Source organism: Vicia villosa, linkage group LG6 (assembly GCF_029867415.1).
Source record: "Vicia villosa cultivar HV-30 ecotype Madison, WI linkage group LG6, Vvil1.0, whole genome shotgun sequence".
NCBI lineage: Eukaryota > Viridiplantae > Streptophyta > Magnoliopsida > Fabales > Fabaceae > Vicia > Vicia villosa.
In genome coordinates this window covers 157,795,670-157,809,322 of record NC_081185.1, presented here as the reverse complement: position 1 = coordinate 157,809,322, position 13,653 = coordinate 157,795,670, and the positions used below count along the sequence as shown (strand labels likewise).

General features: G+C 28.6%; 2 protein-coding genes and 1 non-coding gene across 6 annotated transcripts; 1 reads left to right on the top strand and 2 right to left on the bottom strand.

Moving 5' to 3' along the window:
• Positions 1 to 131: 131 nt before the first annotated feature.
• On the bottom strand, positions 132 to 2,629 carry LOC131610765 (anthocyanidin reductase ((2S)-flavan-3-ol-forming)-like). 4 transcript variants are annotated; one of them, XM_058882810.1, is made up of 5 exons: positions 2,524 to 2,594; positions 2,180 to 2,346; positions 1,891 to 2,112; positions 1,429 to 1,811; positions 132 to 1,348 (listed from the first exon to the last, which is right to left on the bottom strand). In XM_058882810.1, the coding sequence occupies exons 3-5, from the start codon at positions 2,059 to 2,061 to the stop codon at positions 1,186 to 1,188; spliced, it is 717 nt and encodes a 238-aa protein (XP_058738793.1). In that variant the 5' UTR covers positions 2,062 to 2,112; positions 2,180 to 2,346; positions 2,524 to 2,594; the 3' UTR covers positions 132 to 1,185. The 4 variants fall into 4 exon arrangements, with proteins under 4 accessions (XP_058738793.1, XP_058738790.1, XP_058738792.1 ...); XM_058882807.1 differs by having other exon boundaries at positions 133 to 1,348; positions 2,427 to 2,629; XM_058882809.1 differs by having other exon boundaries at positions 134 to 1,348; positions 1,891 to 2,109.
• A 3,001-nt stretch (positions 2,630 to 5,630) lies between these two features.
• TRNAE-CUC (transfer RNA glutamic acid (anticodon CUC)) lies at positions 5,631 to 5,703 on the top strand. Its single transcript has one exon. It is a non-coding gene; the product is annotated as a tRNA-Glu (tRNA).
• Positions 5,704 to 5,812: 109 nt separating this feature from the next.
• LOC131615118 (ATP synthase delta chain, chloroplastic-like) lies at positions 5,813 to 12,961 on the bottom strand. Its single transcript, XM_058886618.1, has 2 exons — positions 12,735 to 12,961; positions 5,813 to 6,689 (listed from the first exon to the last, which is right to left on the bottom strand). Exons 1-2 carry the CDS (start codon positions 12,921 to 12,923, stop codon positions 5,934 to 5,936), a joined length of 945 nt encoding a protein of 314 aa, XP_058742601.1. The 5' UTR covers positions 12,924 to 12,961; the 3' UTR covers positions 5,813 to 5,933.
• Positions 12,962 to 13,653: the final 692 nt, after the last annotated feature.

The following is a 13,653-nucleotide window of genomic DNA, read 5'->3' as shown; positions in this document are numbered from 1 at the left end:
TCTTGTGTTTGTAAGACAAGTGATATCCAATCAATAAACCATGCAATCTTCTTGGAAGCTGCTGTAACTTTGTATGGACAGACTACTGCCACATTGTTGATCTAACCGTAAAATGTGGCTGATATATCAATTGGATAAATGAACTTTGATATATCAATGTGGCTGATTTATCAGTCCACCTTATAATAGAATATCTTGGCAGGGCAATGTTGCTAGACTTTTCTTCGGAAGACTGCAATTATTGAAAAGGATATATATAGGATTGTTGACATTAATAATTCAATTTTCAGAATACAGTTTTTTGCTAGTTGTGGATTCAAACCTGTACTACTATTATCTTCTAATTTAAGAAATATTCATCAAACCTCAGATGATAATGATATAACTTCTATACATGTTTTAAAATGCAGTTGAATATTAGATATTACAGCGAAAACTGTCAAATAGCTTCATTCACGATCTTTGATATATTCTTCTGCAGTATGTGGTTCATCTACTTCCTGCTTTTTTTCCTCACCATGGAAAAAAAATATCATCTTATCTTAAAGGGTTCTTACTTTTTGATTTGATTATTAGTTTTGCAGTCTTCCATTTACTTACTTGGTTTCTAAAATGGTGGAATTTAGTTTCTATGTGCTTGCTTTTCCCATGAGGTGTATGAGATATTTATAAAAGTTGATAAATCACTTCTACCATAAACTCTGCATTTTCTTCTTTGTCAATCTTTATTTCACACAGCAATGACTGCAACTAGACACCTTGACAGGCTGCATTGTAAGTTGAGATGTATTCAGACTCATATGACAACAATGCCACAATGGTTTGTATAATATGGTTTGGTTCACTAACCAAACATAACTGTTCGGTTATTTTAACTTTAGTTTGATTGGATTTGGCGATTCGGTTTAGTTCATGATTTTTTAATTTCATTTCTTGACAATAATCACCGGAAAGTTTATAATCAAATCGTTTTTTTTTTGTCAGAATACTATTTTGAATATAATGCACAAACTTCAGAATCTGATATGAGTGAGACAGTTTCAGCCACATCTTCATATACCGATTCACTTGATTTGGTTGGATATCTTGCTAGATAGATGGGATTTTGGCACTGATTTCCCTTTCAACACACCTGAATAAGTTTTCACCTCAATATTTAAGATAACTGTACTTTTATATTACAAATTAGATGTATATATATATATATGGAGACTGAAGATCACCCATCCTTCTAGCACATTTGATACAATCATCCAATATCATCCTAGCATCATATTTATATACAAATCCTTTGTCACATAGTTTTGTTGACCCCCACTTCATATCCTTCTTTGGCCCATCTGCATATCTGAAATTTAATTTTCAAATTTCAAAACATTGATTTGAACCAAAACTCACCATTTCTTTTCAAAACAAATAGCCACTTACTCTTGATTAACAGTGAATTCTGGATAATGAAGAACGTAATGATCAGCGATCTCTTGTATCGAAACATAGGAACTAGCACATAAGAATCTTCCATTGATTGAGCTACTTTCCATGCAGAACATATGAGCCTCACAAACATCATCAACATGTACAAGAGGGATTTTCCCAAGAAATTCCTGAACAAACTCCAATGATTTGTATCCCTTTGCATTTTCTGTAATCTGTGAGATACATATTTCCACACTACTAGGTGTGAAGAATTGAAGAGTGTCCCCTCCTACAACCCCACATAGAAGAGTAACCACCTCCAACCCTCCACCATTTTCATTGTTCCCGCAACTCAACATGTATTTCTCTGTCACTGTCTTTGAATAAACATAATCCTTTAACAAAAAACAAGATCATTTCAAAAAAAATTGTAGTCTCACAAATCTGATACAAGAATAAGAGTTGAGAAGTTACCTTAACATAAGCATCATGGTATAAATATGAGAGTGAATCATTGAGAGGAGTCCAACAAGTTTCATCCATTACATCTTTGAAACCAGTTCCATCTTCTTTCATGGGAGAAGCAGATACAACAGATCCGGTGTAAATGAGACGCTTCACCGTTCCTGCTTTCTTACAAAACATTGCAATGCTTTTTGACCCAGCAAGTGATGCTTCCGTAATGTCCTTGAACTGCTATGTATGCATATTATATGATTCATTCATCAAATAACATACAGAAGGATATAATCAAAAGGCTAACCTGAGATTCAGGTTGATGTATCAAGGGTGTGGCAACATGAAAGACAAATTCACAGCCCTTAATTGCATGCTCAAACTCAACTGAGTTGTAAATATTTGCTTCAAACAAGACCAGTTTTTGTTGAGATTGTGGAAAGCTTTTCAAAAAGTCCACCTTAGATTGATCCTCTGCAATTGTAATTGCGAATTCTAAATCAAAGTTGACAACATAAGACAAAGATTTATGTGTGCAGAGAAAATAAAAGTACTTAAGTTTCTGAGAGTTGCATGGACAGTGTAGCCTTTAGCTAGGAGCTTGTTGATGAGCAAGGAAGCAATGTAACCAGAAGCACCTGTGACACATACCTTGCAGCTTGCATGATCCATCACCTTCTCTTTGCAGGTCAAAAGGTACAATAATTGTGTTTGGTATAACTTTCTTGTCTTTTCTTTCTTGTTTATGTTTAATTTATAATAATTAATCACACACAAATCATCAATATACCTACAATATATATTTTCAATATAATAGATATTTTTAAGTGAATAAGCCAAACACACAAGTCCCTTGTTTAAGACAAATGATATTTACCAGTACTTTAAATCCAATCAATAAACAATGAAATCTTCATGAGAAATTATGCAACTTTATGTGGACAAGCTATTGCTATAAATCATACATCAAAAGCTGCTAGAAATTAATTTGCTATAATAGGAGGTCAGGAATTTTCAGAAATATTCAAGCTAAACATGTGCATGCCATTTTCATTTTCTGAATGCTTACAGTGTTGACACAACTTTATAATCTAGGATATGAATTTATTTACTCATTTAATATTTGAGAAAGACCTCTAGATAATTTCTTGTCAACATTAAGCTGTGTTGTCTATGTGAAGAGAACATGTGCCATGTTTAGGAGCAACCGAACATCATCAAAAGTATTGAATGTGCCTAAGGGTTATCTTTCACACTACATTGGAGAGCAAAGGAAGTGGTTATCTTTTACTACCTTGCAGAAGAGGTATTGAGTAGAGCCAATACTAATCTAGATGATAATGGTCAATTTTTTTTTATCAATTGCCCAAGAGGAAATCACATCCTTGTAGAATGTAGATGTTTTATATGTTGACGATGTTTTGATTTTTTGGGTAAGTAAACCATGTCTAGTACGAGGGATATTCAAAATTTGTTCACTAAATCTGGTCATATATCTAGTTAACTCATAAATCCCTCTAATTGTGTGATGTATGAAGGCTATATTCCTCATTTGCAAAGACATAATATTAAGAATTTGTTGGGTTTTTCTTTTGTTATTTTTCCTTCATCTACTTAGTTACTTAGTGTTCCCTATTTTCAATCTAAAATCCAAAGTCACGCGTATGCAGCCATTGTTGTTGGAACAACTAAGATTTTCAAGAAAGATGAGAAAGAAGAAGAGAGAAAACTTTATTTTGAATTTGTGAAATTCTTATTACTAAAGTTGTTAAGTGTGTTCAGTATAAAACTATTACAATAACATATATCTGATGAATTCATCTATGAAAGTTAAGAAATAACAATTACCTCCATTCGAGCTTACTTCAAAAGGTCCACACACATTAGAGTGAACTAGCTCTAGCTTTTTCTTCAACTTCATTGGAAAGTCTTGCTTGAATTATTTCCTAGCCTGCTTTGATTTGCAACATTCCTCACACACCTGACTTGGTTCCTTCACATGAGGTGAGCCATATACCATATTCTTTGGATTGATCATACCTACACTTCTGAAGTTTAAATGTCCATACATGTGGTATCATAGCCAATTCCTGTCTTCTTTTGTAGTTGAAGCAAGACATTTGTGATCAACCGTGTTGATATCTACTTTGAATAAACCATCCTTCCGTGTCTTCTTCTGCCAACAGATCTTTCAAAATCAACCTTTCATCACCATTATACACTTTCACCTGCTTCTTTTCTAGCTTCATGTTGTACCCTTTTGCAAGTAATTAACCTATACTTATCAAGTTACTTTTCGACCATCATTTCTAACCACATATATCACTACAAGAAAAAAGAGGATTTACGACACCTGAGTTGCGACAGTTATCACAAAACTGCCCTTATTCCTGGACTGTGACACCTGTCACGACAGTCATGGCCAACCGTCGCAGTTTTATAAGCATTTTGAGCAAAATAATTGCGACAGTTATCGAGAACCGCCCTGTTTTCATATCTGCGACTGTTAGGGCGAACCGTCGCGACTATTTTAGCTACTTTTTTTATTTATTTTTTACACTTTATTTTTACTAATTTTATACTCGGTTTCTACTAATTTTGCCCTTGATTTTGTCTAAAAAATTTGCCATTGATTTTGTCTAAAAATTTTGCCCCCTATTTTTACTAATTTTGCCCTATATTTTGTCTAAAAATTATTAATTTTGCCCTTGGTATTGTCTAAAAATCGACTATTAGGTGGGGGAGTATACAACGAAAGGAGGGGTTGAGCCCGGGCGCGTGCCCGGGCTGGCTGGGCTATAGATCCGCCCCTGCTGCTAATACATTACGTAATTTATAATTATGACGGTAGAATACACATCAGAAGTGTGGAAAAATTGAAATGAAGTTTCGCCTGATTAGAAAGTTGTATTTTTTCCTTAATTTTATTATAGTGTAGTGTTACATAAAGCTAATTTGATATACAAGATTGGTTGGAAGCCACCTAGTCGAAACATGATGAAATTAAACACATGTGGTGTAACTAAGGAAAAAATGTTGCTAGATGTGGGGGAGTTATTAGAGACGATAAAGGTTAGTGGGTACGCGATTTCACATAATTTTCGAGGTAGTGCAGTGCATTCATTACAGAGTCTGGAGTGTTTTTTAAGGTATCAAACTTACTAGAGATCTAGGGTTAAGGAGGATTGAGATTTATGTGGATTCAATTATTAGGGTTCAAGCTATTGAGAAGGGAAAGACTGAGTATGAGGGAAGGTTTGACATTAGTTTAACAGATTTAAAGGTCAACCGAGGTGCTTAAGGTGGTGCACTCTTTTCGAGAAGCGAATAATGTGTGGATGTTTTAGCGAATGTCAACTGCTTTTTAGATTTAAAATTTATTTGTTTCAATTTGACGTTGCAGTTTCATTCAAGTCTATTAGAAGATAGTATTAAAGGCATAACTATCATAGGGTGACCTGTTATTTTTTTTTTTTTTGTGTATTTGGGCTTAAACCAACTCTATTATAAAAAAATCAATTAAATTAACAAACATAAAAAAAATGATTGTAAATATAAGAGTCCGGTTTGATAATAAAAAGAAAAACATCACTAATAGCGCTAGATTGATTTAAGAAATGATTCACACAATAATATATTACATAATTTATGATGGTTGCATATTGACATCAATAGTGTGTAAAAATTGAAGTGAAGTTCAGCTTGAAAACTGAAACATGTTTTATTATATAATTTTATTCAAAGCAACATAACATCAATCCGTTGTAGTCTAGTTGGTCAGGATACTCGGCTCTCACCCGAGAGACCCGGGTTCAAGTCCCGGCAACGGAATTTCATTTTTAATTTTAAAGCTTTTTCACGTCATGCACAGTATTTTTGATTGAACTGAAAAGTTTGATACAATACAGGCACAGCTATTTTCACGCATAGTTTTTTGATTGAATTGAAAAGTTTGATACATAGTTAAAACATCAGAAAATGAGGCAAAATTCTGCAATTTTTGTTGTTTGATAGATGCACATAAAAATCAAGTCAGGATAATATGCTCTACCAATTGCAATTCAGTTTTCAACATTTGCATTACAAACTTTCACACATAACAATGTTCTAATCTTGAACCATTTGTCAAAAAAAAAAAAATCTTGAACCAAATTCCTAACCCTAACCCTAAATGCTCCACTAAGTTTGTGCACACTTTTTGCAATTCCAAACATTTCATCTTTTCCAATTTCTGTTTTTGATGAAACCAACACAACTTGAGTTCCACACAATTCATCATAAATCCTCTCAAACTCTTCCAACACTTGCCCAACCATTCCCAATTTCTTCTTCTTCATCAACATCTTCACCAACCCAACCACATGCCGCTCAAAATTCCCCTGTTCCACCACCTTCCTAACCGCTGAAACATCAATGATACCACCATCTGATTGAAGCTTCGATTTCCTGAGGAATTTCAAGAGTCGAAGAACATCCCTTTGAACTGCATGAAGCGTGTTGCTGGTTTGAGCTACATCTATGACTGCAGCAGCATATCCAGTAGCAGGCTTGTGATGGAATATTGGAGAAGATTGTTTGAGTATGAGAGACGGGGTTGTTGAAGAAGAAAATGGTAGAGAGTGATTGTTGTGTACGAAATTTATGATTTTTTGAGATTTTGGTTTTGGAGGCCGGTTAGGGATTGGATGAGGAGTTCTTGTGAAGCGATGGAATTCACGAATTGGTGTTGATGTTGGTGGTGGAAGGGATGAGATTTTGAGATTTGAAACAGAGTTTGGTAAAGTTTCCATGGAAGAAGAAGCTGTTACGTGAAGAACCTAAGACCACTTGGTTTTGAAACTAACCCTTTGATTTTTATATACAAGATGAGATGAGTGAACGATGATAAAAATAATTTTTGCATATAATTTTTGTTCTTTTTTTATTGACATAATAGTCAACTCATGTTTAAATAAATTATTAGTGTGAATAAATCAATAGTGTAAATATTGATCTCTTATTTTTAAATTAATAATTTCATTTTTTTATTTTGTAAATTAACAATATTATCTTATACTAGCACTTATTTTATAATATGTACATAAATATCTCAAGAAACAAAGTATATCTATTACATTTTTTTTTTATTAATTTCTAATTTTATATTAACATTTTTTTGTTTAATTCAATGAATATTTTGAAAAGCTTTTGTCAATACCAAATTTTTCATTCAAACTATTGAATTTATAAGAAGTAAGTATCTAATTTTACTAATTTTTAAGTTTTTATCCGATTTTTTTGAAAAAATACATGCATTTTTATCGGGTTTTTAAAATTGTGCGGTAAAACTTTTGTTTTTCTTGTTTTCAAAAAACCGATAAAAATAGATGAGTGAGTGATTATAATTTTATTGTTGCTCTTTTATTAATATACTAGTAACAAACCCGTGCGTTCGCACGGGTTCTGGTACGGGACGCGCATTTGATTCACATATATATTTTTTAATAGAAAAAAATTAAATTAAAAGTAATTAACATTTTGTGGAAAAAAATAAGAACAATTAACATTAAATTGTGTCTAAAAAAAATAAGAAACAAAATTGAAATCACCAAAATTAAATTGTGTCTAAATAGCCTTTTGTAACTTCACGTTCCGTTAATAATCAATATTTTGATCAGTAACTTCATGCTCCCATTAATATTTAATATTTTGCTCAGTAACTTCGTTCCCTTTAATTTCAAAATATTTTGATCAGTGACTTCATATTTCCGTTAATATTCAATATTTTGATCAATAACTTCGTCTTCATATTAATATTAAATATTTTAGTCAGTAACTTCAAGTTCACGTTAATATTCAATATTGTGATCAGTAACTTCATGTTCCCGTTAATATTTAATATTGTGATCAGTAACTTCATGTTCCCGTTAATATTCAATTTTGAATCAGTAACTTCCGGTTCCCGTTAATATTTAATATTCTGATCAGTAACTTCATGTTCCCGCTAATATTCACTATTTTGATCAGTAACTTCATGTTCCCTTAATATTCAATATTTTAATCAGCAACTTTAGGTTCCCGTTAATATTCAATACTGTGATCAGTAACTTCATGTTCCCGTTAATATTCAATATTTTAATCAGTAACTTCAAGTTTCCGTTAATATTCAATATTGTGATCAGTAACTTCATGTCCCTGTTAATAAAAAATATTTTAATCAGTAACTTAGGTTCCCGTTAATATTCAATATTGTGATCGATAACTTCATGTTCCCGTTAATATTCAATATTATGATAAGTAACTTCATGTTCCCGTTAATATTCAATATTATGATAAGTAACTTCATGTTCCCGTTAATATTCAATACAGGGCTGTCTTTGAGGGCGTGCAAAGCGGGCTACCGCACAGGGCCTCAAAATTTTCAGAATTAAACTATAGATAAATAGGGCCTCATAAAATATATGGAAGGTTAAATCATGAGTACATAGGGCCTCTAATTATTTTTTATGGTTAAATTGCGGCTAATCTACACAGGGCCTCCAAAAATTTGTGACGGCCTTGATTCAATATATATTGTGATAAGTAACTTCATGTTCTTGTTAATAAAAAAATATTTTAATCAGTAACTTCAGGTTTCCGTTAATATTCAATATTGTTCAGTTAGACGAATTTGGATACATAATTTATTTTAAATAAAAATGTTAAAAAAAATAGAAAAAAGTTAGATAATTAATTGATTATTTCGTATATAAAAATATTTAGATCAATAATAGATTTTCTCCCGTATACCATTTTTGGATTAAAAATATTTAATCATAAATACTATTTCTCGTATATAAAAATATTTAGATTAATAATAGATTTTTTTGTCCGTATACAAACTTCATTTTTGTTTATGTATCATTTACAAAAATATTTGGATCAATAGTAAATTTCGTATATAAAAATATTTAGATCAATAATAAATTTTTTCCCGTATACCATTTTTGAATAAAAAATATTTGAGTCATAAATACCATTTTTCGTAAATAATAGATTTATTTCCATATACAAATATTATTTTTTTTAGGTATCATTTACAAAATTATTTGGGTCAATATTAAATTTTCGTATATTAAAATATTTAGATCAATAATATATTTTTTTCCTTATACAATTTTTGGATCAAAAATATTTGATCATAAATATCATTTATCGTATATAAAAATATTTAGATCAATAATAGATTTTTTTCCCCGTATACAAGCCTCATTTTTGTTTAGGTATCATTTACAAAAATATTTGAATCAATAGTAAATTTTGTATATAAAAATATTTAGGTCAATAGTAAATTATTTTCCCGTATACCATTATAGAATAAAAATATTTGGATTATAAATACCATTTTTCGTAAATAATAGATTTTTTTCCATATACAAATATTATTTTTGTTTATGTGTCATTTACAAAAATATTTGTATCAATATCACATTTTCCTATATAAAAATATTTAGAAAATAATAGATTTTTTGGCCTATTCCATATTTTGGATAAAAAATATTTGAATCATAAATAACATTTTTCGTAAATAAAAATATTTAGATCAATAATAGATTTTTTTTTCTCGTATACAAACTTCATTTTTGTTTAGGTATCATTTACAAAAATATTTGGATCAATAGTAAATTTCGTATATAAAAATATTTAGATCAATAGTAGATTTTTTTTCTGTATATCATTTTTAAATAAAAAATATTTAGATCATAAATACCAATTTTCGTAAGTAATATAATTTTTCCGTATACAAATATTATTTTTATTTAGGTATCATTTACAAAAATATTTGGATCAATATTAAATTTTCGTATATAAAAATATTTAGATCAATAATAGATTTTTTTAATAAATTTTTCCTGTATATCATTTTTGACTAAAAAATATTTCGATCATGAATATCATTTTTCGTATATAAAAAATATATATCAATAATAAAATATTTTTTGTGGAAGAAAGAAGTGAGAAAGTGATGAAAGATAAAAAAAATAGAGAATGGAGAGAGATTTGATAAGTTTAATAAAATATAAGAGTTGTATTATTTTAATAATAAAATTAAGAACTTTTTGGTGCAAAGACCAAAAAACCACAATTTTAATGTGGTGTCAAAAAGCTAAATAAGAGTGTTTTTGACTTTTTCACAACCATTAATTTTCTTATATTATAGATAGTAGTCAATTAATATTTAAATAAAGGGAAATTCTTGATTACTCCTTATAAAAGAGTGTAGGTAATTTATCCCAAATGATATGAATCAATGAAATCATGCCATATAAAAATAAAGTTTTAAAATCAGATATTTATGAGATTTTTTAACAAATTAGTTAGTTTTTAAATTTTACTATATTTTAATAAATTTATATTATAAGTCATTTTTCTTATCAACTATCAATCAATTATCTATCCATTAAAAAAATATGCTTTCAAACTATCAATAATACCTTTTACTTAAAATTTAGTCATAATTGTAATTCCGGTCCCTCTACTATTTATTTTTTTTGGATTTTGATCTCTCTATTTTAAAATTCGGAATTTTAGTCCCATTATTTTAGTTTTTTGAGGATTTTGGTCCCTCTGCAAATTCGAAGACAATTTTTAATAAAATAGAACTCACATTGATGACATGTTCAACATAAATCTTAAATAAAAATAGTTTTTTTTTGAAAAAATCACTGCTGAACTAGCACTAACACATCATTAATAAGAGCGTCATTTCATTTAAAATTGTCTTTGAATTTGCAGGAGACCAAAATCCTCAATAAACTAAAATATAGGGACTAAAATTCTGGATTTTAAAATAGAGGGACCAAAACCTAAAATAATAGATAATACAGAGACCAAAATTGCAATTAAGCCTTAAAAATTTTAACACATGCAAAAGATTAAAATAGTAAAAACATAATCTCTCAATCAATTCACATTATTTCAATTAAATGCTACCAAGTGTCAAATTCTTATTTAATACTTTTTCAACTTTCACTTTTTCCTACACTTCTCACTCTTTTACTCACTATTTCTCTTTCCTATTCTTTGTCACTTTCATTTTAATTTTTTCTTTCCCTTTTTATTTTTCTAACATAAATAACTAAAAAAATAAATTGAATCTTGTAAATTGAACAAGATCAAGTGATCAACACATAAAAATTTATTCAATCGAAAATATAATTATTTTATTATTATTAAAAAAATTAAGTGTCAAAGTTTTTTTTTTCTTGTGCTACTATGAGCAACATATCGATTTTATTGTCCTTATTTGAGACAGAGAATTCTTATTTTAAAATGTCAAAATTTTAGTTTTTCTCACGATCCACTATCAACAAAATAAGTATTTTATTTTAACTCACATTTATTCTTATTTGACACACAAAATTCTTATTTTTAAATGTCAAATTTTTATTTTTCTCGTGGGCCACTATCTGCAAAATACCTATTTTATGTTAATTAACAATTGTCTTTATTTGAGACATAAAATTCTTATTTTTAAATGTAAAAATTTTCTATTTTTTTCATAGGCCACTATAAACAAAACACTTATTTTATTTTAACTAACAATTATGTGAGACACAAATTTTTTATTTTCAAATGTCAAAATTTTTATTTTTTTTCGCGGGCCACTATCAGCAAAATACATATTTTATTTTAATTAACAATTGTCTTTATTTGAAACACAAATTCAAATGTCAAAGTTGAATTTATATTATTATTATTATTATTATTATTCATTTTATAATAAAATAACTATTTTCAAATTTACATGTATATTTAAATAAAATTTATATAATATCAAATAACTTTATCCGTGCGGACGCACGAGGCATATCTTACTAGTTGAAAATATTATTGTTGATAAGTGATATTGTGCCGTTGTTATATGTCTTTCATATTTTACTCCACTTCTTTTACATAATATTTTTCTTCATGCTTTTTCTTTTATCTGAGATCCTTATTTCAATTTATTTTCTCACATCTTGTTTCTGACGTGTAAGTAAAATTTAATTTTAAGTTATATTTTTATATATTTTTAATTGTAATTTATTTAAAAATTGTTGTGTCTGATTCGGTTTGTTGACGACTATCTGTTGAATTTTTCTTCACCTTCGTTTGATTTTAAAAAGAATATGTTAGGTTAATTATATTGTAAATTTATATGAATTTTAAAAATTCAGAAAAAAAAATATAGAAAAAGAATTAGAAATAATAAATATTTTTAAGGAAAATCAATTATTAGAATTTTGAATCAAACTTTAAATTTACAGATATGATTTGTGATAATGCATTATTGAGATTGTTTGATTCATGAATATAATTCATATTCAATTTTGACGAAAGATTAAAAAGTTAAGATTCTGCATTTTTAATTCATATTCCATATTATAGTACTCTTACTTAAGTTTTTATTTTGTTTTGATTGTTGTAGAACAATATGACACATGACTTTCGAAGTGATAATTTCACGGGTAGTGTTAGGAAAAGAAACATTGAACTATGAGAGTTTAAATTAGGCTAAGTTATACTTCTGACTAATGAGAGTGAGCTTTCTTTCCTTAAGTTAACGCCTTTCAAACGTAAGTGGTTTTACATTGAATTGAGTTACCAAATCACGAGTTATTTTATTTACTGCCTTTATTTTGCTGATTATGCATTACATTTGTCATACACATTGTTACGATATTGTGTATGACATCTTAGTATCCTGAGAACAAAATTTCACAGAGGAGTACTCTTTCCAAGACCTTTCTTTATCTTATGTAGCTATTTAATGATACACATGCTATCTGCCAAGCAAAAGTAAGCAACAATTAAAAAGGGACAATATGCAATGTTGGAAACAAATACAAAATTAATTTCTACCCCACACCAAAGACCTTCTTCATTTCTTCTTTACTGACCACTTCTACAAGAAACTGTGTCTCAATGTACCGGTTAGGGATTGGATGAGGAGTTCTTGTGAAGCGATGAAATTCACGATTTGGTGTTGATGCTGGTGGTGGGGGTGATGAGATTTTGATATTTGAAACAGAGTTTGATAAAGTTTCCATGGAAGAAGAAGCTGTTAGGTGAAGAACCTAACCAGGGGATAAGGTTAAAGCCACTTGATTTTCAAACTAACCCTTGGACTTTTATATTCAAGATGAAACGAGTGAGTGGTGATAATTTTTTTATATGATTTTTGTCAATATTTTTTTGTTGTTTTTATTATTGATATGGTATCGTTTGACCGAGTTTTTTCTGTTATAAAAGTTACTTTTAAGTTGAGGTTGAAAAAAAAGAAGCTTTATAAATAAAGTTAAAGTTGTTTGGTAATATTTATAATTTTTCAACTTTAATTTTTTTTAACTAAATCGTTTGATATATATCTATGAAAATATTTTATTTAATTTATAGATGAAATAATTTTAAAAAGTGAGAAAATAATAAAATATAATTTTCCGTCTAAAAACATTGTTTGATGTAAAATATTTGCGAGTGAAAGTATTGGTTTTTGTTCATACTTTTAAAAACAAAAAATATTAGATATATGTGTAGAAATGTTTTACTAAAAAATGGATACAAATTAAAATAAAATACTACTATAACACTAAAAGATATGAAATATGTTAAGAAAATTAAATGAATAATTTTTTATAAATATTTGATAATATGTAAAGATAAAGTTGTCACGTGAATGAATTTTTTATTTGAATTACATAAAATAAAATAATATGGAAGGAATTATAAAAATGTACGATGGAAAAAATAATAAAAAATAATTTATAATAATGTGATAGT

Coding starts and splice junctions, on each gene's coding strand:
- LOC131610765 (XM_058882807.1), bottom strand. CDS start 2,544: ATGGATCATGCAAGCTGCAAGGTATGTGTCACAGGTGCTTCTGGTTAC. Junction 2,347..2,426: donor TGCAACTCTCAGAAACTTAA/GTACTTTTATTT, acceptor TTACAATTGCAG/AGGATCAATCTAAGGTGGAC. Junction 2,113..2,179: donor TACATCAACCTGAATCTCAG/GTTAGCCTTTTG, acceptor ATGCATACATAG/CAGTTCAAGGACATTACGGA.
- LOC131615118 (XM_058886618.1), bottom strand. CDS start 12,923: ATGGAAACTTTATCAAACTCTGTTTCAAATATCAAAATCTCATCACCC. Junction 6,690..12,734: donor AGAAGGTCTTTGGTGTGGGG/TAGAAATTAATT, acceptor AAGTGGTCTTAG/GTTCTTCACGTAACAGCTTC.